The 24373-nt window shown below is 49.0% G+C and overlaps 1 protein-coding gene across 1 annotated transcript; it reads right to left on the reverse strand.

Moving 5' to 3' along the window:
- Positions 1-2104: 2104 nt before the first annotated feature.
- Positions 2105-23886, reverse strand: LOC116860027 (lipopolysaccharide-binding protein-like). The gene is given in 16 exon segments (XM_032845822.1): positions 2105-2676; positions 3536-3612; positions 4743-4806; positions 5742-5787; positions 7362-7429; positions 9777-9874; positions 9877-9946; positions 10077-10136; positions 12060-12236; positions 12957-13048; positions 14166-14229; positions 16663-16726; positions 20785-20940; positions 21495-21623; positions 22911-23025; positions 23707-23886. Coding segments are annotated over 16 exon segments (1437 nt in total). The 5' UTR covers positions 23831-23886; the 3' UTR covers positions 2105-2643.
- Positions 23887-24373: the final 487 nt, after the last annotated feature.

Raw genomic sequence — 24373 nt, forward strand, 5'->3', positions numbered from 1 at the left:
CCACCCTAGTTTTGTGGCATAAGATGCATACCTGATAGTCATAGGTGGTATTGAAGGAACCAGACTTTACATCTAGTTGCTGTCTTTGCTTCGCTGTCAGTATCCCAACAACTGTTGGGGCATCTCTGTAACAGGAAGTGTTCTCCCCAATCAAGGCAGACAGCTCCCCCCGACTCCCGCCCACCCACCGAATGAAAAGCTCAGTTTTATGAATAAAGCTTTGACAAAAAAATCTCCAGATGTCTTTGGACTTTTTATGCTTCAGCGGCACAAACATTGTGGTCCAGGGCTGTGCTTTCTGGAGAGCTCCCACACTAATAAAACTAGATTTCTGTTTAGCCTGGCACACATTTGGCCCTCAGCAAGTTTAGCTATCTTCTACTTAGGATACCTCTTGGGGCTAGAAAAATCCACAAGAGCTTTGCCCTTCAGATGCTCTCCAGGGGCTTTATTAGTGAGACCAGCCACTTGGGGCGAGGTTGGAACTTTCTGTCTTCTGCTAGGATGGGCTAACATGGGCTTTCACCAGAGTAGGATATGTTGGGAGAACATCCTTTCCTTTGTGGTCCTCAACATGGCGCTGTTTTATCAACCGCAGGAGGCTTTTGGCCATGTCTGGACATGTTTGTGCTGGGCACCATTGATGAGTAGAGGCCTGGGAGCTGCTAAACATCCTACAATGTAAAAGGATGGCCCCTCACAACAAAGAATGATCTGGCCTAAAATGTTCATGCTGAGGTTGAAAAACCTTGGTTTAAATCAAGCCATTTCTGTAGCCTGTCTCACCATCTCTGCATCTCGACTACAGACAAAGACAATGCTCTGTATCGATGTAAATGGCACTCCCAAGAGCTATACAGTGCCTAGCCTCAGTGTCCGTATGTGGCAACCCTGCACACCCACAGGGGAAGATGGGCGCAGGCATGCCTCTGGGGTAAGCCTAGCACTATGCTTCCCAGAAGGAAGAAGAATGGGAGTGAGGTTGCAGAAGCAGAGAAGGAAGGAGCAGAGCGGGAGGGTGGACAGTTTGTATAGTCACTCTCAAATAGCCAATGATTAGGGCAGCAGAGGAGCTAGAATAATCTACAGGGAAATTCATAACTGCTAATTAACTGAACATTCCAGAATAAAATTTCATTTCCGTTCATTATCTTTCACCGTCTTGGCCGACTATCACATCTTCACTTTTAGACACCTTGGGTTTTCCTGGACAAGGTCATCAGATCATCCTGAGTCATTTCCTGGGCCTTCCAAGATAAAAACACAACACATCTATGATCTCATCATAGGTATGATTTTGGTTGATGGTGCAAGACAGATTTTTTTTGAAAATTTGAAAATCTGTCATTGTACTCGTAGTATATGAAGGAGTATATAATGAGGAGGGGAGATGGTGATGACAGCTCTAGCTTATTGATCTGGTGCATTACGGGCCAACAATCGTCCTGAGCACTTTGCACATGATTTATTTCAGTCTCTCATCTTCCTCATGTCATGACGTTAAATGACACGTACAATTTAGTCATTTGACATGTTTAAGGGTGAGCAGGGGACTTCAGGTAGCATGGTCATTGGCCACAGCTCCTGCTGTTTTACAGGATTCTGGGGGTTAAGAGAGATTTCGTAAATTGCTGAGAGCCGAGGAGGGGGAGCCATGATTTGAAAGCAGGCCAGCTTGCGCTCCAGCCTGTGCTCTTATGACCAGTAGGATATGTTAGCACATCTCCTGATTGAAACCCAGACTTGTGTTCATGGTATAAATCCTATCTGTTGGATGGTGGATTATTCTTTTAGACCACAGGTGGGAGCATCATGGCCCCCCACTCAGATCTGGCCTGTTGCCTTTTTTGTAAATAAAGTTTTATTGGAACACAGCTACGCCAACTCGCTTGCTGTCTGGCTGTTCTCTGCTACAGTGGCCATGATGAGTAGTCGGGACAGAGACTAGATGTGTGGTCGAAGCTTAAAAGGTTTGCTCTCTGGCCCTTCATAGAAAAAGTCTTCCAACCCCTGTTTTTGGCTATAAGCTTGGCGAAGACAGAAACCGTGTGTTTTCCTCTCTTGGACGCCCCTCCTCCCACAGCACCAAGCCCAAACACAGAAGTCAGTTCAGGACACTCATTAGCAAATTGAAATCAAGGTTTGTTGCATAAATGTAGAGCTCATACAGTGGCTGGGTAGTCTCTACTCCCATCTCAATAAATATTATACACCAAGGAAGTGGCGACACAGGCTGTAAGTCCACATCGTCTCACTTCTGTTCCTGTAACCACAGCGTCAAAGGACACGTACAACTTAGTCCATGTTTAATGCTGAGCAGGGCGCTTTGAGCTTTGTGGTGACTGGACACCGCTCACTGAAGTTTTTTCTAGCGGCTGCCCAGAGTAAGGCTAAGGACAGCGGTAAAGGGGACAGGAAGAGGCACAGGGAGGAGGAGGAGAAAGTTGGGGGACGTGTCCTATGGTCAGGTGTGTCTTCAGGTGTCCCAGGCTCCCCAGTGACGAGTGTCCATTTGGAGGAGACCCTCATGGGGAGTAGAGGCAGAGAGGCTGCAGCCTCCAGACCCCCACAGGGGCAGGACTAAGGCCTGCTGTGGTTCTGTCCACTCCTCCAGCCACGGCTGCTCCTTCCTCAGTGCTCAGCCTAATCAAGGTTGGCCCCCAAGAGCAAGAAGTTCTGGAGAGAAGGCAAAAAGGACAGACAAGAAAGCTCATTTTCTGCGTGCCAGAGGTTAGGAGCTTCCTGAAAGAGAACTCTTCAGTGGGAGAGGCAAGTTCTCACTTGACCCGAAAGCCAGATCAGGGCAAAAACCAGGACTTTTGGCCTGGGAGGCCTTTAGAAAACAGTGTCCCTCCTAGCTGCCCGACCCTGGGAATTTATTTGCATTTCCCAGTATCGTGATTTCTGGAAGGCACACATGAATGTCACTGTCCTCCAAAAACGTTTTTCTCCCAGGAGAACAATGCACGTGTGGGTGCCGCCTGAATTCACTCTCCGCACACAATTAGTTTAAGAGGATGTGGTTCAGGATTACATGAGAACAAACTATGAACAGTGAAGACGTTGGTACCTCTGGAGTTACAGAGTGAGCTGTCATTGTCCCTGTCCCTGCTCCTGATGTGCTTCTTGCCCTAAAAGTCCTGGTCAATTTTGCTCCAGGATCATCCTTGGCTGCCACGGCAGGGGTGAAGGCTGGCCCGCGGCCCTGTGGAGACTCTCATTAACCCCAAAGTGGAGCATCTAATCTGACCCCTTCCTGCCATACATGGCTAATGGGCCCTGCCCGTTGCTGATGTTCAGCTGACACATTGGGACTGAATTACAGGAAACTGAGCTCATGTGGAAGTCAGGATTCCACACAATCAATGTACTTGCCCTCTATACTCCAAAATTCGAAACAAAAATATTTTCTCCTATAAACACTAGGTTCAGGATGTGAGTAGGAGTCAAGGGCTCCCCCTAATTCTACCAGCCCCGAAGCAGCCCTCCCAGGAGGTCTTAGAGCTCCCCCACTCAGACCCCACGTCTCACTGACCTCGTGGACTTGGAGCTCCAAACTGTTGAGGTGGGTGTCCCTCGGCAGAGGGAGAGGGAAGCCCTTCGCAAGCTTTGCTGGAAGATAAGAGCAGAGAGACACAGGCTGGATGGGGAAGGCTGGGGAGGCATGGACACACACGGCATTTGCCACTGGCCAGTGAGAGGGCGGGCTACTTCAAAATGTGGTCAGCTATTGGATTCAGGGTTGGTTTTCTGTTGGCGGGGGACACGGAGATGTGAATGCCTGGTAAATGCAGCTTCTTCAGGAGGGGACAGATGTGGACAGCCTTTCCCAGTCAATGGCTCCTGGGATGGAGCATGCCATGCTTCTGACCAGGGACTCATCCTTGAGGACCAGCGTCTCCTCCCCTTTCTCTTTTCCAGGACAGCTGCCCTGCTCTTCTCTCATGGTGGTAAAAGGCAGATGGTGAGGTTGGCCAGAGAGGGTCCTGGCATGGGAGGAGGCCAGCTGGGTTCTCAGACAGCCACTGTGCCAAGCCCTATTTCCATCGAGCTCACCTGGCCAGTCAGTGATCTAACCTGGACCAAAACCCAGGGGTGCTAACTCTAGGTGCGGCTTGGAATGCCCCTCCTCCCTTGGCCTAACTCCCTGTGCTTTGGGACTCAACTTGACCCTTGCCTCCTGGAAGTCACATTCAGTGCCCCCTCCCAGCTAGCTCCCGAAGCCCTCTGTGCTTCCGGTCACAGCATTTATCACACTGGTTGTCACTGACCGTTACACGTCTCCCTTCCCAACAGAGTGTAAGCTCCATGAGGGCAGGCTCACGGATAGCCAGGACCCCAGCCAGCGCAGAAGAGGGGCTCAGCTTGTTGAATGACTGACTGATCGTGAATCCTACAGATAGGGTAGCATTTAACATTTGCACGGGGCAGTCAGCAGCAGCTGTTCTTTTTTTTTTTTTTAAGATTTTATTTTATTTATTAGAGAGAGAGAGACACACACACGCAGACACACACACACACACACAGACACACACACAGAGACAGAGCGTGCATGCGCATTTGAACAGGGGAGGGGCAAAGGGAGAGGGAGAGAAAGAATCCCAAGCAGACTCATGCCTAAACGCAGAGCCCAGTACGGGTCTCCATCCCAGGACCCTGAGACCATGACCTGAGCTGAAACCGAGAGTCAGACACTGAACCTATGGAGCCTCCCAGGTGCCCCAGGAGCAGTTTATTCTTACCGTTGAGAGAGGGGTACATGGTGTGGAGCGCGTAGTAATTGAGGATGGCTTCCATCAGCTCCACCTGGAGTTGGGGGCGAGCAGAGCAAAGAGGGGAGCAAACAAGACATGAATGAGAACAGGAGTCTGAGGGAAGAACGTCTCGCCGGCCCCCAGCCTCCAGAAACACCTCATGCCATCCCACTTACAGAACACGTTGACTGCGACTGTCACACTACAGAGAGCTTCTTATTCGTCATCTCCTCAACTCCGATCTCTGGACTTCATTCCCCATCGGTATGTACCAGCTCATTCTATGGCAAAACCTGACCCGAACCACCGTGGGGAAATTTCGTGTTTCTTTATTCCCCTTTGTGTGGATATTTTAAAATTCTGTTGCCGAAGCATTAATGCGTCTGATTATAGAGTGCCGTCCCAGGTCCCGCTGGAAGAGTTCCATCACCTATGATGGTGCCTCCTCCTAATTACCTCTCATAAAATCTCAATTCTGAAGCTTACCAGCCTTGTGGGCTTTGGGTAAGGCACTGTGCTCACATGCCACTATTATTACGATAGTGAGCACATACCGAGAGCTTACTACGTGTGAAGAGTTTTGCCAAAGTGTCTTCCTAAACCCATTGCCCCGTTTCATGTTCTAGTTCCCATTTGACGTGGTTGAAGTAGCTATTGTGTATTGCCCATTTTACAGTCAAGGAAACCGAGGCTCAGAAAGGTTAAGCTATTTTCTCAAGGTCACACAGTGGCACAAGTGGCACGGCTGGTGTAAGAGCCCAGCTCTATCTTCCTTCAAAGCTTGTGCTCTTCCTGTCCATGTCCTGTCTCCCCGTTAGCCCTCAGGCAGTGCCCTTCTTAGATGATTAACTTTCAGACATGGTGTCCACTTCCTGTAAGACTGCAGCGCCGTCTTCTCGAGGGAGGGGGCCTTGGCACTTCTCCGGGAGCCCCCTAAAGCCCCCCTTGAAGAAGATACCCAAGAAGTGCTAGGAGAAAACCACTCACGTTGATGAAACGGACGTTGGAATGTTTCAGTTCCAATTTCAGCTTATTGCAAGGAGAAAGAGAAGCACGGGTCACCCTGAGCCGTGGCTGCTACTTCCTCGCAGTTCCCCTAGTGGGGAGTGCAGTGCTCATGGGCAGGGCCATTTCTGGGGGCCAATAGCCAGCCCAAGGGTTCTCCTCCAAGGTGGTGCCTGTGCATTTCAGGCTTTCAGCATGCACAGTGGTTTAAGAACAGGTGACAGGGTTGCAAATTATGGTGGCAGAGCATCTTCAATACCTTAAATAAATTAGGATGCTATAAATAATAACTGGAAAAAAATGGGACGCTGAAAGGATATGGTCTGTACGTCCAATGACGTAAAAGTGTATTGAAAAAAAGACTGGGAGGAAACGTGAAACTATCAGTAGTGACAGTCTCTATGTGGCAGGATTATGGGGGATTTTTAAAAAAAATACTTTTGCAATTTCCATGCCAGGAGCATGCATTATTTGCATAATGTGGGAATAGACAGTAACAATGGGAGGGAGAGGCACCTGCGTGATGCTGGCAAACAGCAGAGGGAAGGACGGCAGAGCGACTCAGGGATCCTCTGGTGTTATCACTATAGAAGCCAAACCCCAGTTCCCCCCACTGATTTTGGCTGCTGTCCCGGCTCCCTTGTTCAGGGATTCTAACTGCCCCGGACCCATCTTTTGCTTTCTGCTCTTGGCGCAGAGTAGTTTTGCTAAATTCCTTGATAAAACCCCTGTGTGAGGTCCTTCTACTTTGCTGTCTCTCCAAAGTCCAAGGCCATTGGCTGTCCTCTTGGATGCTACAGATCCCCCAAGCCAGGCTGAGGCATAAACTCAAGATCTGGGACCTCCAAAAATGCCCACATGCTCACCATTAGCTTCTTTTTAAAGACCTCTTAAGGAGAAGTTCTTTCTGAGGGAGTCAGTGCACTCTCTCAGCCAACAGGTATCTAACCCTGAGGCCAGGAATTAGTTCCTCTGATGCGCCCAGTGGACCTGCTCCTCAGCCGGGGAGTAGCATGCAGAGTGGGTGAGACATGGGGCACAGGTGAGGGTCCCAGAGAAGGACACCACCAGGGCAGGCGCCAGTCCCTGCTGGTGGTATAGTCCCTCCTGCTCACTGGCTTCCTGGTTGAGTGAGTCTGTGCTTACTGGGTATCTGGACAGTGCAACGGCAAGGAGTGGCTCTTGGGCACCTTTAATCCTCCATCCAAAAGTCCCCTCCCTTCTTCATGTGAAGTACTGACAGTTTTTCTTAATCTTACATATAAAGTCCTTGCAAAGTCCCACATCTTCCAACTTGATTATGGCTCCTGAGTAATCCCTTTGGAGAAGTTCGGCTCCTCCACTGAGACCTAAGAGTGAATGGGGCCCTGAATGTCACCTGTGCTATGTGCCAACTTGTCCGTCTTCCGGGTTCCCCACTGAGACGTTGTCAACAGGCCTTTCTGAAGGGGCACCCAGAATAGAGGATAAGCTAGCCCCACTGGAGATCTCTGTCCCCAAGGGGTCAAAGCCAGCTCTATCAGTGAACAGACTAGATGCTCTGGTCATTGCTGGGTTATCCCCAGCCTACCGCATTTCCTCCCCTTGCCCGTGGCCTCTTACCTTCCTGTGGTCACTGAACCAACAATCCTGTCAGAGTTCGCACTGATGGTGGCGGAGATGTTGGTTGTCTAGAAAAGCAGAAGGGGATACCCCAGACTCTCAGGTGGTGTAGAAATCCTGCTGTCTCTCAGTCCAGGAGACAAATCTTCAGAAACAGAAACCACAGCCAGATGTGGGACATGTGGGCGAAAAGCAGCTACCCAAGGATTATGCGCTGAGGCTGTAGGATGTTGGCGGCTCCACAGCTGACTTTAGGAAAGGTGAGCTGAGGTTTTGGAGGTCTTAATGGAAGCATCGAGAAGGGCAAATAAGCCCAAGCTAAAGACACAGAGCATTCGGATAGAGAGACCGTCCCCCAGTAAGTGTGGCTGAGCTTTGAAGCAGGCTACTAAGAGAAGTTCAGAGAGTCCCCAAGCCCTAGGGACCCTTAAATACGCCACTAACTGACAGCTGGGTGTGAGAATGAAGGCTGGCCTGTGGACGGGTGGGGTTGAACCAGATGATTGAATTTGGGTAATTTCTATTGTTCTATATCTTAATTCATTTGTTCTTTTCTGTCTTCCACTGACACCCCCCAGCAAGGACGTTGGGGCTGTTGTTACAACCTCATGCCAGTCTAAGGGTTGAATCCCCAGTCAGCCTTTACTGGCTTGGGTGGGGTTAGGGCCATAGCTTTTTCTCTGGTGTTTGGCTTTAGTACCACAGTTATTGATCGTCTACAAGTTTTCTATCTTACCAGGCTTCCCCCGTTTGCGTCCTCTGGCTAGAGAGAGAGGAGATTATTTGAGCTCTTTCTTGTTCAAGCCTGTTGGTAATTCTGGGTTGCCCCAAATTGGAATATTCAGGGCAAAAAGAAACCCCAGGGAGCTCATCATCATCATATTATTCCTTAGATCTGGAGGCCTCTCGCTGATCTACATTTTTCTCTCTGCCTTTCAGAGTTTTCTTATTTATTTTATATACAATGTATAAGATTTTGGGTTGGACTCAGCAGGAGTAGGGAGGACAATGAACATCTACTCAATCTTCCCAGAGGAGGAAGTGTTTTGCCCATTTTGAAATTAAGCTGTCTTTTTCATGACTGAGTTGTAAGAGTTCTTTATTTATTTGTATACAAGTCCCTTCTCATATATACGATTTGCAAATATTTTCTCTCCTTCTATGGGTTATCTCTTCACTTTCCTGAATTATGTCCTTGGAAGCATGAAGTTTTTAACTTTGGTGACGTCCAATTTATCCATTTTTAATTTATTTTGTTCATGCTTTTGAGTTGTATCTAAGAGGGCTTTGCCTAACCCAAGGTCATGAAGATTTAATACTGTGGGTTTTTTTCTGAGAGTTTTGTGGTTTTAGCTTTCACATCTGGGTCTCGGGTCCATCTGGAGTCAATTTTTGTGTATGCATAAGAAAGGGGTCTGGCTTTATTCTTCTGCATGTAAATATACTGTTGCCCCAGCACCATTTCTTAAAAGCTTATTCCTCCCCATTGAATTGTGTTGGCCCCCTTGCTGAAAATCAGTTGTCTAAAAATATGGTGATTTATTCATGTATTCTCAGTTCTAGTCTGTTGATCTGTATGTCTATCCTTGTATCACACTATCTTGATTACTATAGCCTTATAGTAAGTTTTGAAACAGGGAACAATGAGTTCTACAACTCGTTTTTCTTCTTGAAAATTGTTTTGGCTCTTCTGGGTCCCTTGAATTTACATATACATTTTAGGACTGGCTCTTCAAACAACAAAACAAAACAAAACAAAAAGCAGCTGAAATTTCGATAGGGATTGTGTTGAATGTGTAAATCAATTTGGAGAGTATTGTCGTCCTAAGAGTTCTTTACATCTTATACTTTCTTTTAAAACATGATTTAATGATTTTATTTGTAACAATTTCAAAAGAGTGATGCTTTAGATTGAGCCCATTTTTATAGCAAATGTAGTAGTGAATAAGCTAAAATGGTCCAGCTTAGCTGGAGTGAATGACTTTTAAGGTTTCTTTTTTTTTTTTTTTAAGATTTTATTTATTTATTTGACACAGAGAGAGAGAGCTCACAAGTCGGCAGAGAGGGAGGCAGAAAGAGAGGAGGAAGCAGGCTCCCTGCCAAGCAGAGAGCCCGATGCGGGGCTCGATCCCAGGACCCCGAGACCATGACCTGAGCTGAAGGAAGAGGCTTAACCCCGTGAACCATGCAGATGCCCTGACTTTTAAGGTTTCTTGCAACTCTCACAGTGTATGATTTGGTGAGGAGCACCCTTGGGAATCCCGGCTGTTGTGGCCGGGAATGCAAGGTTCCCTCCCGTTCCAGGCAGGCAGAAGCAGCCTCCAGCCTCCTTCAGCCTCCCAGTCCTTCAGTGAAGGGAGGGGCTTACCCCACAGCAGATGTAACTTGGCTGCTCTGTCAGGAGATCAGACTTACCACCCCGAGCTGGAAGAGTGGCTTGCGGTCAGAGGAGGTGGGCAGGAGAACAAAGGCCTGGATGTCTATCACCGGCATGAGGGTCACATTCCCGGGGTGAACGTCAGGAATGGAGCTGATTCAGGTGTTGTCTCAAGCTCTAGCTCCATATCAGGGTACATCCTGGACAGCTAGAGAAAGAGGGCAGAGGCTCAGGGGGAGGGCCCGAGAACAGTCCCTGCACAGCTCACCGATGTGCGACTACAATCTCCACATCCGGTCTAGGTCAAGTTCTCTGTGATGAAGGTTTAGAGGTCTTCCCCGAGGGGCCATGGCCCGAAACGAGCTGGTGTGCAGGCGGATGGGAGAGTCCGGGGGAATCTGCAGTAGGAGAAGCAGGAGGCTCCTTGAGACGCAGGACGTGGTAACGGTTAGAGATGCGGACTTTGAGGTCAGACAGCTTGGGTTCAAATACTACTCCCACCATTTTTTAGCTGGCTGGTTGTTGGCAAGCTTTGTTAGGTTCTGCATCTATAAAATGAGGATGATAATCACAGCACGAACCATGCAGAATGGGTAAGGATTGAATGAGACCGTGCCTGGGTAAAGCACTAAGCGCAGTGCCTGGGATCTCAGTAAATTCTTAGTTACTGTCTGTTTTTGTTACTTATTATTTCTCAGGATGCCCCCCTCAGGGGCCGGTGAGAGCGCATAACCTCCACAGCCTAGATTGAATCTACTTCCAGCTATGGCTGCCCCCCAAACCTTTTCTAACCCTCTCTCCTGGTGCTGCTCTCTACCCGCCCCTCTGACTTGCAGATCTTCTGGCTTGGCCAGCCCTGCTTGCACCTGCACACAGCTCACCTTCCTTGATCTCTCCTCCTCCATCAAGATTCGCTCTTGACCTGGGCTGCTTCTGTAGCGCTTGGCTGTGGGGGTGCACAGCTCAGGTCTCCCTTGGGGGGCTTCCCAGCGAGAAGGACAGTTGGCTGACAGCCATTCATGCTGGGGCCATGTTCTCCCAGACAGCCCCCAGCCCCTAACCGAGCACAGCTGGGTGTTGCACTGGAGAGTTTTGTCAGATCACAGGCAGGATCAAGACAATGAGCCAAGCGGAAAGTAACCAGCTCTCGTGTACTTAGTGTGATAGTGTAAGCAAGAGGCTTAACAGGAAAGGGTATTGGCCCCCACTCTGGTACTGGCCCCGTGGCCCAGCTCCTGTGAGGTCAGATGCATCAGCAGAAGGGAGGAGGGGGTCACCTTATTGCCAGTGGAGCCCCAAAGAAAAGGGTCCTGCTGTTTTATGGATCCAGGGAGAGGAGGGCCAGTAGAAAAGCACCGAGACCGAGTCAGATTGGAGAAAGCTGTCCTCCAGGCCCCAGCAAGGGGGTCTCAGCAGAAGAACCTGAAGCAGACTCACCTAAGGGTCCCCCACTCCCTCCACCCGTAAGGAGACCTCGGAATGGGGTGTCTAGGCTTGGAATGCAGATAAGCCTAAGAGCACCACCAGCCCCTGCCAGGGGAGGGGATGGGGTGGAGGCTTGAGTCCTTGCCCACAGCTCCCTCCAGAGACTGAGGAGCACTGTCCTGACACCACATCCAGTGTGGGAGGCCCCACCAGGTCAAGCCTTCCTAATTGCCTGCAGTCAGGCTGGAATGATCCCGCAGGGGATGTTAGCCTGGAGCCGGGCTCGCCCAATTTCTGGCTGCTCTGGCACTCCTCTGAGAAGCAGGCTCTGTTCTGTGCTCTCCCTCAGCTGAGCTGAGTCTTCTCAGGGCAGCACTTCTGGCCAGGGTACCTGTCTTCCCCTCTCCTCCATGGTTGCAGGACCAGTGCAGCTCGGGGGGGGGGGGCGGGGGTTTGGGTAGCTCTCTCCCCTCATACTTCTCCTTCCTCTCCCCTTTATCGTTTGTGGGCGCTCCCCTAATCCATCTCTTCTACTCTTCCACTTTTCTATTCAAGTCTAGTACTGCCTTGGCATCTACTGCTTGGAGGACCTGATGTGTCACTTCCCAGTCTGTTGTATTTTTGTTGAAGTATTCCCAACAATAGCTACTGTGTATCATGCATCCGAAGCTAAGCTCTTAACAGACAATCTCTAACACGATCTCTGGGGACTAGACACTGTTGGGATCCACGTGCATAGCCTGGATTTGAACCTATATTTGGCAGGCTTCAGATTATGCATTCTTTCCCTGGTTCCTGGAAACCCCCAAGATTGGTCTACAGTTCGGTCTGACGCTCTCTCCTGGGATCCCCCCCTCTCCCCCGCCACCCACCAGCCTTCTCCTTCCCCTACTCACATGATGGTTTTGGATGGTGAAGTTCATGCGTCCAGCTTGGTGGTAAACCCAGCTGGCTGTGTTGAGGACATATTCAGAGACAGCAAAGTAGACCATGTGGTCATGTTTCTCTGGCAGCCTGATGGACGGAGCATTGAAGAGGGCTGGGGACCGCCAGTTTCGGCCAAAGAATTTACCCTGGAGACAGAAAGACACATTGCCCACCCAAGGTTTCTACCAGGGAGGGTGCCAGGAAAAGGTGTCCAGGGGAAGACCAGGGAAGCCTCCTGTGCCCTGTGTGGTGGTTTGGGTAGTGGTTCCTCTCCAGAATGTGGACCTGGGGTCCTGAAATGTTCCTTCTGGCCCCACAACATTTAGACACTGATGGCTGCCTGAAATCCCCCTTTTACATTACAGCTTCCTATTGGGGAGGTACACCTTGTGTTCTCCTGGGCTTAGGATGTGGCCTGGTGGTGAGAAGAATGGACTCTAGAGGTTAACTGTCACTTACTAGCTCTGGGACTTTGGGTGGGTCCCTAGCTTGTGCCTCAAACTCTTAATCTGCAGAATGTGGGTGATGCTAATGGCTTCTATTTCATAGAGGTGGCATGACATATAAGGGAACATTTGTACAAATACTCAGTTTCTGGCACATTAAGATGCATATAAGTGGTCATTAAGTAAATAAAATTGGAGGAAGATGGCACTGCTGGACCTGGCTTAGCCCCCAGGGAACTGTGGAAGAGACTGGAATAAAGAGGGGGCACACTAGTTTCCTATTGCTGCTGGGGGCACTGGCCAGGGATGGGAACTTATGGGCAGATGGACTAGAGAAGGAGGGTAGGAGCCAACTCTGGGAGGTAGTACTGATTTTCTGTCAGTTCTTAGCTCTATGGTCCTTTCTCCATGGCAACTTACCTTGAAGGGTGTGTCTAGGACTTGAGAATTCACTTGGGGAGCACCTACTAAGCTGTAGTCAATGCCAGCAATCTGGTCAATCATAAGGGTAACTGTGGAACAGGAAAGAGACAGTGTTATGAATAAGGTAGTCAAACACAGTGTGTGAGTTGTGCACTGCACAATTGCAAGGCTCTTTTTTCACATGGACTGTTCCCTTTGGAGAATGGAAATGGGGCTGGGGCTGATCCATGGTACCTTCTGTCACAAAGAGAGTGCTGTATTCATTCACTCATTCATTCAGTATTTATTGAACATCTGCTATATGCCAGGCACAATGCAAGGGGCTGATGAGACAGCTGAGTGAGAGAGTCAGAATCTCTGTCCTTTGGCAGTCCAGGGTTGCGGGGAGGAAAGGGAAAGACAATTAAATACTTGAGTAAATAAAGGTAAAACTGCAACTCTGTCAGGTAGCCTGAGTCCATAGGATGACATCAGTCATATAACAGAGGGTAAAATGGTGAGGGGGGTGGGTTGCAACCTGATTTGGACAGGGAGTCAGAGAAAGTGTTTCTTCGGCTGTGATCTGAAGGAGGAGTGGGTGTTGACTGGGTGAAGGGGGGTGGAGGTGAATGACATGTGTAAAGGTCTTGTAGCAGTAGGAGCATAGTAGAGACACTGAGAGTATATTAGAGGAATTAGCAATATTGGAGGCATATAGGGACTGTGTAGCCAGTCACATTGCCAGACCATGCAAGGTCCTGCCACTCGAAGCGGGGCTCAGTGTCCTAAGAGTCAGAGGAGTCTTTCGTGGGTTCCAAGAACAGGGGAGACCCGACCTGATGTGTGATTGTAAAAGGTCCCTGTGGCAGCCAGGGGGTCAGGACTGGGGGGATCCCCGCCCCTACACAGGGATCTCAGAGCATCCCTGTTTTGTTAAAGTGGCCAGGACGGGTCCAACACATGTCTCTCCCATGTACTTGTCATCCTCTGCCCACCTCGTGCTCCCAGCATGCTTCCGAGTCACGATGCTCAGTCGCCTTACTCCCCTACCTCTAGAACAGACCCCTAAGAGAGATGGTCACCCCGTATCCAGCTTCATAGGATAGAGAGGCACTCAATGGGGAAAGTTCTCCTGGGGCTCATGGGAGATGATGGTGATGGTGGGTCTGGGGGTAGCAGGTGTCACGGCATCTGATGGCACCCAGAGGAGAGAGGGGGCCTCCAAACCTGGTAGAGTCCGGAGATAGGGCTCCAGGTGGGAGGTGGTTGACTTCCTGACCATTTTGCAGATCTGCCGACAGTGGGGGAGAAAGTCAGGTGAGTTCCCCTCTCCCTCTCTCCTGGGTGCTGCCCCTCCCCCACTGCCCTCCAGGAGACCTGGTTTTTCTCCCTACCTTGTAGGCAGGTGTGTGAGGGGTGGAGGAGCGCGTGGAAAGGGAGAAGAGACCGCTATTTCTGTCAACACACAGCACTTGGTCACTGTCCCATTGGGCTGGCTACATACATGGGCCCGGCTTAAGTGCCTGGACTTTTCTGGAACCCACATTAAAAGTGAGTAGTGCCCAAGTTGGCACCGCTCTGGGGTCTGCTATTGTCATGGTCCTCAGTTCAATGCCTTGGCAGCTAAGTGGCAAGAAGTATAGCACATAAACACATTTATTAGAGAGCCGAGGGGCAAAGCAGGAGAGCTTCCAGGTGTAGGAGCAGCTCTTGGATCTCCATCACCTCAATATTCAGGGCCTTCTCTTTCTGTCCCGGCCTTTCTCTTTCTGATGGATACCGGGATACCGGGAATTGGAGATCCTAATAGGCGCGGTGCCTGGTCTGCATGCAGTACTCACTAGAGCCACCAGAGGGCCCCAAAGCAAAGCCAGCAGAACAGTTTTCCAGAGAATTCCCATTCCTCAGGAGTTTGGGCTTGGGAGATTCCAGAAGTCCCCCTCCTTCTAATTTCTTAACTTCAGCTATTCCTACACCATCTCTATGGCTTTGCCTTTCCCACCTACTCACTTACTATCTACTTTACATCAAGTGGCCTTTTAAAAATTATGTTCATTTAGTAAAAAAATATAGGAATTTTATATCACTTGTCAACGGAAGACTGGCATCCCTTGGCATAAACACAACAGAACTGGGGAAAAAAGAATACAAGGGGCTGGAAAAACGTTCCGGAAGCCAGGCTAAATCGGGTTGCCTAGTTGGAAAATGCCCGTTTTTTGTTAAAAGTGTTCAGGATACATTGGCCCCAAACTGAGAATTTCCCTTTAGTGTAAAAAAGAAAGAAAAAGGACTGCAAAGGGGAAGGGTCGTTCATTCCATCATTCTGCATGGCACAGCACTGAAGATCCACATCACTTAAAATCAATGCTTTGTGTGGGGGAAGCTTCCCCACTAGGGGTACCAATATTTTGTGCAAACACCAAGCCAGCCTGTGTCAGGTGGGCCTGACCTGGGCTCTCCTAGGGCACAGGGTGAGGGACGGGCCACCTGGGCGGCCAGTCCTTTGGGGGCCTGATTTCGTCTACCCCAAGTCCCCTGGTCAGAGGTCTTCTCTCTCTTCATAGCTCTCTGCACTCTCAGTCCTATAGGTGCCCAAGTTAGTGCCCCATCCCCTGAAACTAACCACTCCTCGGGCTCAGCCTCTCTGGCACCCACCCTATCCCCCCTGGATACATGGTATCCAGCATTTTCTGGACCATGTTTCTTATTCTGGCCTCAGCCTGCTGCTCAGGGCTACTGGGGCATAAATGACAATGAAACTAACCTCGCGTGATTTACTCTGCCCTTCCTCTGCACGAGGCACTTGTCCGTGCCTGTGTGTATGACATCACACAGCCCTCCCAACAGCCCTGCAGGGTAGATGCTGTCATTATTCCTGTTTCACAGACAAGAATCCCAAGGTTCAGAGAGGGTAAGCCCGTTAACCAGGGCATCAGAGCAGCAAAGGGGCCGAGCTGGGATTCAACCCAAGGGTCTGACCGCAGAACCCATGCGCTCAGGAGCAAAGATTCCAGAAGGTGGAATGTGGTTGAGAAATGACTCTGCAATACTGTTGAGTGCTCTGAGCACAGCCCGTGTGCCAGGCATGCTAGGTGGTTATTGAATCAAATCCTTACCAGTCCCCTTCAGGGTAGGAGTCCTTGTCTGCATTTTATAAATGAGTAGAATGAGGCTTTTGGGGGTCCGTGCCCAAAGATACACACCAGGTAAATGGAAGAGGCACTCTTTGCCTCCAAGGCTTTTTCCAGAGGTGAGAGGTACTGAAGCCAGCCCCACTATTGTTCTCAATATGGTGCATTTTTGGGGGGTGGTGGTGGTGAGTCTTACTTAAGAAATATTTTCCTCTCCTCAAAGTGAGAAAGATATCCTAGATTTTCTCCTAAAAAGTTTTGGATTTGTTTTGGCATTTAAATCCTTAGACCACCTGGACTTGATTTTTGTGTATGTTGTGAAGGAAGGATGTAAGGTCACTTCTCCCTATTTTTGTAACAGCCTCTACAACTAGATACAGACACTCTGCCAGTTCCAAATGCCAGGTTAGCATCTGTGGTCATACAAACTTGAGAAAGCCTTGAAGTTTGCCTTGACACCACGAATGAAGAAAGTTTTGCTAAGCAAATTCAAATGACGGTGCACTTATGAGACAAGGCTGTTTCCAAATACCAAATATGTACCTGCTGGTGATCCTTGTGTTAACCACAAATCTACTCATCCTTTTTTTTACCTTTTGTTCCAAGATATTTTTGAAATTGTTTTCAATTCTTTCATGGAAGAGGTTCAGGATCCAACTGGGAAAAAAGAGGAAAGAGCGTCAGGATCCACTTTATGATTAACTAGGACTCCCAAAGGAGGGCTACCCATGGATCTGACCTTCCCCCATGTTATCCCAAGAAGGGACCCAACTAGATGGGGAAATCTCATATACTGTTAGTGAGAATGTCAGTTGGTGCAACTAGTATGGAAAACAGTGTGGAGGGTCCTCAAGAAGTTAAAGATAAAACTACCATATGATCCACCAGTTCTACTTCTGGGTACTTATCTGAAGAAAACAAAATGCTAATTTGAAAAGATATTTGCACCCCCTTGTTCATTGCAATCTTATTTATTATAGCCAAGATATGGAAACAACCTAAGTGTTCATCAATGGATGAAAGGATGAAGAAAATGTGGTGTATGTACACACACACACATACACACACACACACACACACACACACACAGGAATATTAGCTAGCCATAAAAAAGGATATCTTACCATTTGCAACAACATGGATGGACCTTAGGGCTATTACATTAAATGAAATAAGTCAGACAGAGAAAGACAGATACCACACAATCTCACTTATACACGGAATCCAAAAAAAACCAACAATGGCCAAGCTCACAGATACAGAGAACACACTGGTGTCTTCAGGGGCAGAGGCTGAAATGGGTGAAGGAGGTCAAAAGGTACAAACTTCCAGGTATAAATAAGTTATAATAAAAAAATTTCCAGTTATACATAACTAGGTCCTGGGGATGTGATACACAAACAAGGGACTAGAGTTCATAATACTGGGTTGCATATTTGAAAGTTGCTAAGAGTAGATCTTAAAAAGTTTCCATCACAATAAAAAAATTTTGTAACTATGCACGGTGACAGATGTTAACGAACTTCTTGTGGTTGATCATTTCACAGTATCGACAAGGATCGCATCATTGTGTCGTATACCTGAAAGTACTATGTCATTTGTACCTCAATAAAAGAGAAAGAAGGGGGGCATCCAGGCCTATTCTTTATACCCTAAAAAATCCACAGAACCACTTACCTGGCAATTTAGCAAGTAGACACTCATTCATTCAACAAACCTTGACAGAGCTCCTCCTACCAGCTCAGCCCTGAGTTAGCTGTTGAGGGGACACTGGTGAATAAGTTCATGGAGCATGTGATTTGAGTCTAACCCACTTCAGGTAAAGTCGCCCCCAGAGACCCTTCCCCACCACAGATAGTGCTCGGTGAGAATCATGGCCCAGAACAGACATCGCACGCTGTGTTCTCAGCTGGAGTGAAGGTAAGAGATTGTGGGACCTAAGTGAACTAAGTTAGTGGAATTATGTCTGATAAAATGTTCCTCTCCCACAAATTTTCCCTTACCATTGCATACTTGCTGATTGAGTGGTGTGTATTATAACTGTATGTATATTAGCAATTCATGCAGTAAAATTGGACACAAGTATTTTCTGGGGGTTCTGCAGAAAGCATCTTGACCTTTCCAGGATTCTGTCCCCTGAGCCAGCTCAGGACATAGACCAGCTGAACATTGGACCCTCTGTGGGTCTGAATGACCCCAGATGTAGAGAAGCTGGCTGGAGTCCCTGATAGCTGTGGGTGAGGGTGTTACTTCTAGAAAAGTCTGTCCTCTCCAACATCTCTGGCATCCCTCCGACATGGAGTTGAAGTAGGACAGATTGAAGCAGTAAGAAAATTTCCAAGGATCACAGGCTACCTGAAGTCATCTTGGCCCCATTCTTCCTCTTGTCACCCAAATTTGGTCCAATTGCGTAAATCTGCCACAGGTACTTCCGTGAACTCTGGGATCACGACCTGAGCTGAAGGCAGTCGCTTAACCAACTGAGCCACCCAGGTGCTCCAGGAAGTGACCTTTCAAAAGGGCCAATCTGATTATATCCCTGCCTTTCTTAAAATCCTCCAGTGGCTTCCTACTGCCTTACTTCAGGATAGAGACTAGAGTTTGGCTACTGCTTATTCTCTTCACTTTTTCTAATCTATCACCACCCCTTCAGGTACACGGATCCCTGCTTGCTTCCTGGGAAGCTCAGGCTTTTAATGCCTCAGGATCTTTGCACATGCTTCTTCCTCCACCAGAGAAGTTCTCCCCTCCTCTTTGGCTAAAATTCAAGGCTCGTACTTGCTTCGGCAGCACATATAATAAAATTCAAGTCTCATTTCAGATATCCTTTCCTTGAAGAAACTGCCTCTGCTCCAGATGTTGCTAAACCCTCTACATTCATAGCATCTGGACTCTCTCCTTTTAAGCATGTTATCACAATATTCAATATATGTTAAAATACTTTATGTCTCCTTCCCCTGCTAGACTATACATTGCACCAGGGTGGAGACCCTGTCTCTTTTGCATCATCTTATATTCCTAACATTTAGCTCAGGATTTGACGAATAATAGGGCATCAGTAAATATTTGTTAACTGAATGACTGAGGAAATCTAGCAGCTCCCCATTTTGGTCAAACCCTGGGTGCTCATGGTTCTGTGTCCCTATCAATAGCACCCCAACTGGGCAGCTATCACCACCCTAACCAATGAACAAAAATGTTTTTCTGGCCCCCGCTGTGTCCACCCCCACTGTGTGTGTGTGTGCATGTAAACCACACAAAATTTCACAGCTTTGCTCCTGAGAAATGGGGTATTATGCCCACCCCGTTCAAACAACACAGTGGTTTCAAACTATTCAATCTCCACTCACAGTTTCCTTTTCCAAAAGGCAGCCTAGAGTTCAAAGGCTTTAGTATTTGTGCAGAAAACATCTATCTGTTGAGTGAACGCACAGCGAAGTCTCTGGGTTCTCTAAAATATAAATTCCCCTAAAACTGAGAGGGTTAGAGGACCCCACTTTTCTGCTGACATTTGTCCACCCCAACATGGTCACCCAGCCAATACATGTCCAGCAAAGAGGCAATTGGCCATTTGTTCTGTTTGCCACTTACCGCCCCCCACCGCCAGTCACCCGTGCCCTCTGTCTCCTCTCTGTGTCCTGGGTGGCTGATGTGTAGATTTCTCTCTCAAGCCCTTTTGCTGTCTGGCTAATGGGGGGCACAGGCATCAAGCAGAGAGAGGAGCTGGGGCACTTATGCCCACGTGTGCCCCTGCTGTGCACTACACACCTGCCCCATGCCCCTTCTCCAAGATTCTGGCTCTTTCTGGGCTCTGGTGACACTCTTCTGTCCCCTTTCACCTTCAGCCCTAGGGGCAGTAATAGCTCCCTACTGTCCCTCCAGGCTCTTTAACATCCCTTGCTGAACACACCCCTTAACCCTGCCCACACTCCTGGGAGGATTCTTGTCATCAGATCCTTGTCAGCGAGGACTTTTGAGCCGCCTCTGGGTCCTGCCAGGATCTGAGGGAGGCAGTGCCAACCCAGACAGAGTGGGAAGGCAGTCACTCTGGGGACTGGCCTCATTCCTTCGCTATTCACTGAGTATTTCCTCCCAGCAAGTCACTTCAGAATGCTGGATTGCCATTAAAGGCCACTTGCCCAGGTGTCAGCAGATTGTCTCCCTCCTTTCTTTCCTCCCTCCCTTCTCCCTCTTTCTTTCCTTCAGACTTTATTTATTTAGAGAGAGTGTGAGTAGGGGGAAGGGGCCGAGGGGGAGAGAGAGAGAGTCTCTCCCGCAGATTCTGCGCTGAGCCTGACGTGGGGCTCCCTATGGGGCTCAGTCCCACAGCCCTGAGATCATGACCTGAGTGGAAAACAGGAGCCTGATGCTCAGCAGACTGAGCCACCCAGGTGCCCCAGCAGACTTTTTCTTAAAGGGCCGGACAGTCAATATTTTGGGCACTTCAGGCCACATGGTCTCTGTTGCAGCTACTCTGCTGTTGTAACCCTGAAGCAGCCACAGACCGGATGTGAGCAGATGAGCGTGGCTGTGCTCTGATGACTTTATTTACGAAAACATGGTGCAGACTGGATTGGCCCGCAGGCTCTTAGTTTGCCAGCCTCTGATCCTGATGGGCCTGAAATCGTTCTCTATGCCCCATCAGGAGCGTCCCTGGGTGGACGGGATGCCGAGGCGTCTCAGACAACCGCCAGCAAGGGCATGGACTCACTTACCTTAGTTGTCCGGAAATGTCAACACTCATGTGGCCGATGGAGTTGCGGCAGTGGGCCACGGAGGCAGTGGGCCGTCCGGACGGGTCCTTGCCCAAGTTCAGAGAAACTGAGATGGAAATGTCATCCACACTCACATCGAAAGTCCCATCTAGGGTGCTGGTTGGGAGTTACAGGAAGCAAATGGTGTATGATCAGTCACCTCCAGGAAGAGGAGCCGAAAGACCAGTCCCCAGGTCCTTACTACCTAGCTGTGTACCCTAACTGAGCCTCTACTTTGCAGCCAGCATTTATTAAGCACCTGCTGTGTGCCGGAAAGGCAAACTGCTAAGTGCATTCCATCTGTTATTTTACTTAATCCACAGCTTTATCAGTGAGGTAGGCTATTATTATTATTATTATTATAATTATTATTTAAGGATTTTATTTATTTATTTGACAGAGATCACAAGTTGGCAGAGGCAAGGCAGAATGAGAGGGGGAAGCAGATTCCCTGCTGAGCAGAGAGCCCGTTGTGGGGCTCGATCCTAGGACCCCAGGATAATGACCTGAGTTGAAGGCAAAGGCTTACCCCACTGAGCCACCCAGGTGCCCCAGAAGTGGGATATTACTAATCCAAATTTTACAGATGGGGTTGGAGGCTTGGAGATGGTCAGATTTGTTCCTTTGTAGACTGGTTGTCTGAGAGACATTCTAACCTGAGTACTACTCACACGAAAGCCTTTTTCACCTTCCAGTTCCCACTGATAAACACGTAGTTATTGGACAGGGAAGCTCTGACCCCCTGCCTTGGGCGTAGCCTCAGATCCGAGTTCCTGAGCTCAAAGTGATGGATCTTCAGTCTGGGAAAGGAAGGCAGAATATCAAACCCAGGAAAGCCAGGCGCATACCAGTCCTACGTGTGAGACTCTCTGGCTCTGGAGTAGTTAGTGACTTTCTGTTGTTGCTAATTTCTGGGCTGCTTCACTGTTCCCTCTTGGGCTTTTTGGTTGTTCTAACACCTTTCTAGGAAATTCCCTGTATTAGAGTCCCTCCACTGAAGTTCCTCGTGTGGATTCTGCTTTTTTGGCTGGTCTGTGATGGAGATAGTCCCCCTGCCTGGTACACTCCTCTATGTCACCCCCTCCTTGTGGCCATTTGAGTTTGTGGCTCTTGTTGCAGCAACACTCATGAATTCACTCAACAAACATCCACTGAGATCCTGCCTTTGAAGAGCTCACAGTTGGTGGCAGATCTAGACATGTTAACAAACCATAGTGGCCTATTGTGAAAACCAGATGCGAGGGGTGCTCTAGGGCTGTGGGAAAGGCCCTTGACCTCTAAGTGGCGTGGCCTCAGTATTGCGTGTGTGTGTGTGTGTGTGTGTGTGTGTGCACATGCAAATTTAAAGTACCTCCTTTTTGCTCACTGCCTTCAGGAAATTATCCTGGGAGACTTGGGGAGGATTCCAAGAGGCAGCCTTTTCTATCAGGGATGAATAAATGATCCCCGAGAACCTATTATGGACACTTAGGGACCTGGGGAAGAAAAATCCATGCAATCAAGGAATGGCTAAAGAAAGAATAAAGTGTGAAGACTCTAAGATTGACTGTGTAACAGCTACAGGGAGGTCAAGGTCAGTTAAGCCTTATGGGGAGTGAGACGGGGAACCAGGGCTGGTTCACCTGGACCCAGAGGCCACCTGTTTTATTCCTCACTAGGGTTAGTTGTGGATGCCATCTTCAAGAAGTAGTATGCAAATAAAATGCAAACAGTTTCTAGAACAACTTAAAGTCCTTCATTGCAGACCCATTACAGCTTCAAAGGCTTCGGAGGAATGGATAGCGTATCTCAAGGAGGTCTCTCATCTAGGCAATCAGGAGAGTAGCCAGAGGTCTCTGGCAGAGAAAAAATCTAGGGCTAGTTTCTGCAGGACTGACCTCAGAGTCTGTGAATGTTTTTCAAGACTCTCCCTCCCACCCTGATGATTCAAGAAACATACAGCACCTTCCAGAAACCCCACAAGAGCTGGTCACGATCGTTTTGCCTTTAATCCAAGTGATGATTCTGTGTTTATCCCCCTCTCCCAAGAACCTAGGCCCCCATTTTACCTCCTCACCTACCCCTACGGTGGAGAATGGAGACCTCACCTGTAAAAGTCATAGGCCACACTTTTGATCCAGCCGACTTTGAAGCTTCCGGAGAAATCAGGCAATTTGATCGTAGACAGCTCCTTCTTCAGGATGGCTACTCCGAATCGGCGGGCTGAGGGGAAGTAGTGGGAGTCAGCTCCTTCCGTGGGAGGCAGCCAAGCCCCACAGTCCAGTGGCCAGGCTCTGAAATCACACGGGCTGGGACAGAATGTAGGACTTGCCATTTCTTCTCCCTGTGCTCCCAGGCAAGTCTCTTAAATTCCTTGATCCTCGTTTCCCCCCATCTGTACAATGGTCATAGTGATGATACCCACCGGAGTGTGAGAATTAAATAAGATTGTGAACTCAAAGTGCCAGGTAAATATTATCTATCTACTCAACAAGATCGTGGAAGCAATGATGTAATACAGTGGGGCTTTTGAGGACTTACTGATGAGTGGTCAAACCTTCAGGTTTTTCAGTTGCCCGGGCCATATGTTCACAATGCAGATTCCCAGGCCTAGCTTCAGTTGCCCAGAGACAGATATTTGGAATCTGTATTTTAACATAGGTCACAGCAATTCCGGGGTGGTCCACTGACCCCCTTCGGGAAAATGCGGGTCTAGTCCCATCCTTCACCTGTGATACTCAAGACCAGGAAACTGAAGCCCAGAGGGAGACACATTCAAGGTTCCTGAGCCAGGTGGGGGAAGAACCCCAGCTTGTGGACCCTTGTCCAGAGTACCCTTGTCCACGCCACTCTGGTGGGCAACAGTGGGCACCAGAGAAATGGCTGACCCTCCCCTACCCTTACCATATTCCAGGCCTTTCCTGGTGATTCTGGCCACGAACCCAGGATTAGATGCCCCTTCTTCGAATCCAGAGATCTCTGCCAGCAACAGTAGCGCCACTACCACAAAGTACGATCTGACCATCATCCTGTCCCCAGCAAAGACCCAGGCAGGGGTTGGTCAGAGTCTCTCTGTAGGAGCCTCCCTTCCCGAAGGTGACAGAGGGGCTGAAGTGCTTAAAAGGCCAGCAGCCAGATGAGGAAATGAGCCTGTTGGGAGAGAGGGCAGGGAAGGTTCAAGGCTTTGCAGCAGCCCAATTTTCAGCAAGTCGAGATGGAGAGAAGTTTGTTTGTGAAATTGTTTAAGGTTTATTTCTGGCCAGAGGGTAGCGGAAGTGGGGCCACCGCCTCCAGCCTCTTCCTCTTCCAAGCTCTGCTGCCCAGTGCTGCCCGAGGACCCTCCCTGCAACGCCTCTGTCTAGCGGCACACCTCCACTCACTCCCCATTCATTATCTATGGATTGAAATGTAAACATCCAGTGTGGCAGCACAGCCTGGCTCTGATTTCTCCAACCAGAACTTCCACAAGCTTCCTGCCGAGCCCACGCTCTGGCTCCCCCGGATCCCGCCGGTCCCCACTGATACCACGGGAGACCATCACCAGCCAGGCCACACATACAACAAATGGATT

The sequence above is a fragment of the Lontra canadensis genome, unplaced genomic scaffold, assembly GCF_010015895.1.
Source record: "Lontra canadensis isolate GAN:19392208 unplaced genomic scaffold, GSC_riverotter_1.0 scaffold169, whole genome shotgun sequence".
NCBI classification, from domain to species: Eukaryota; Metazoa; Chordata; class Mammalia; order Carnivora; family Mustelidae; genus Lontra; species Lontra canadensis.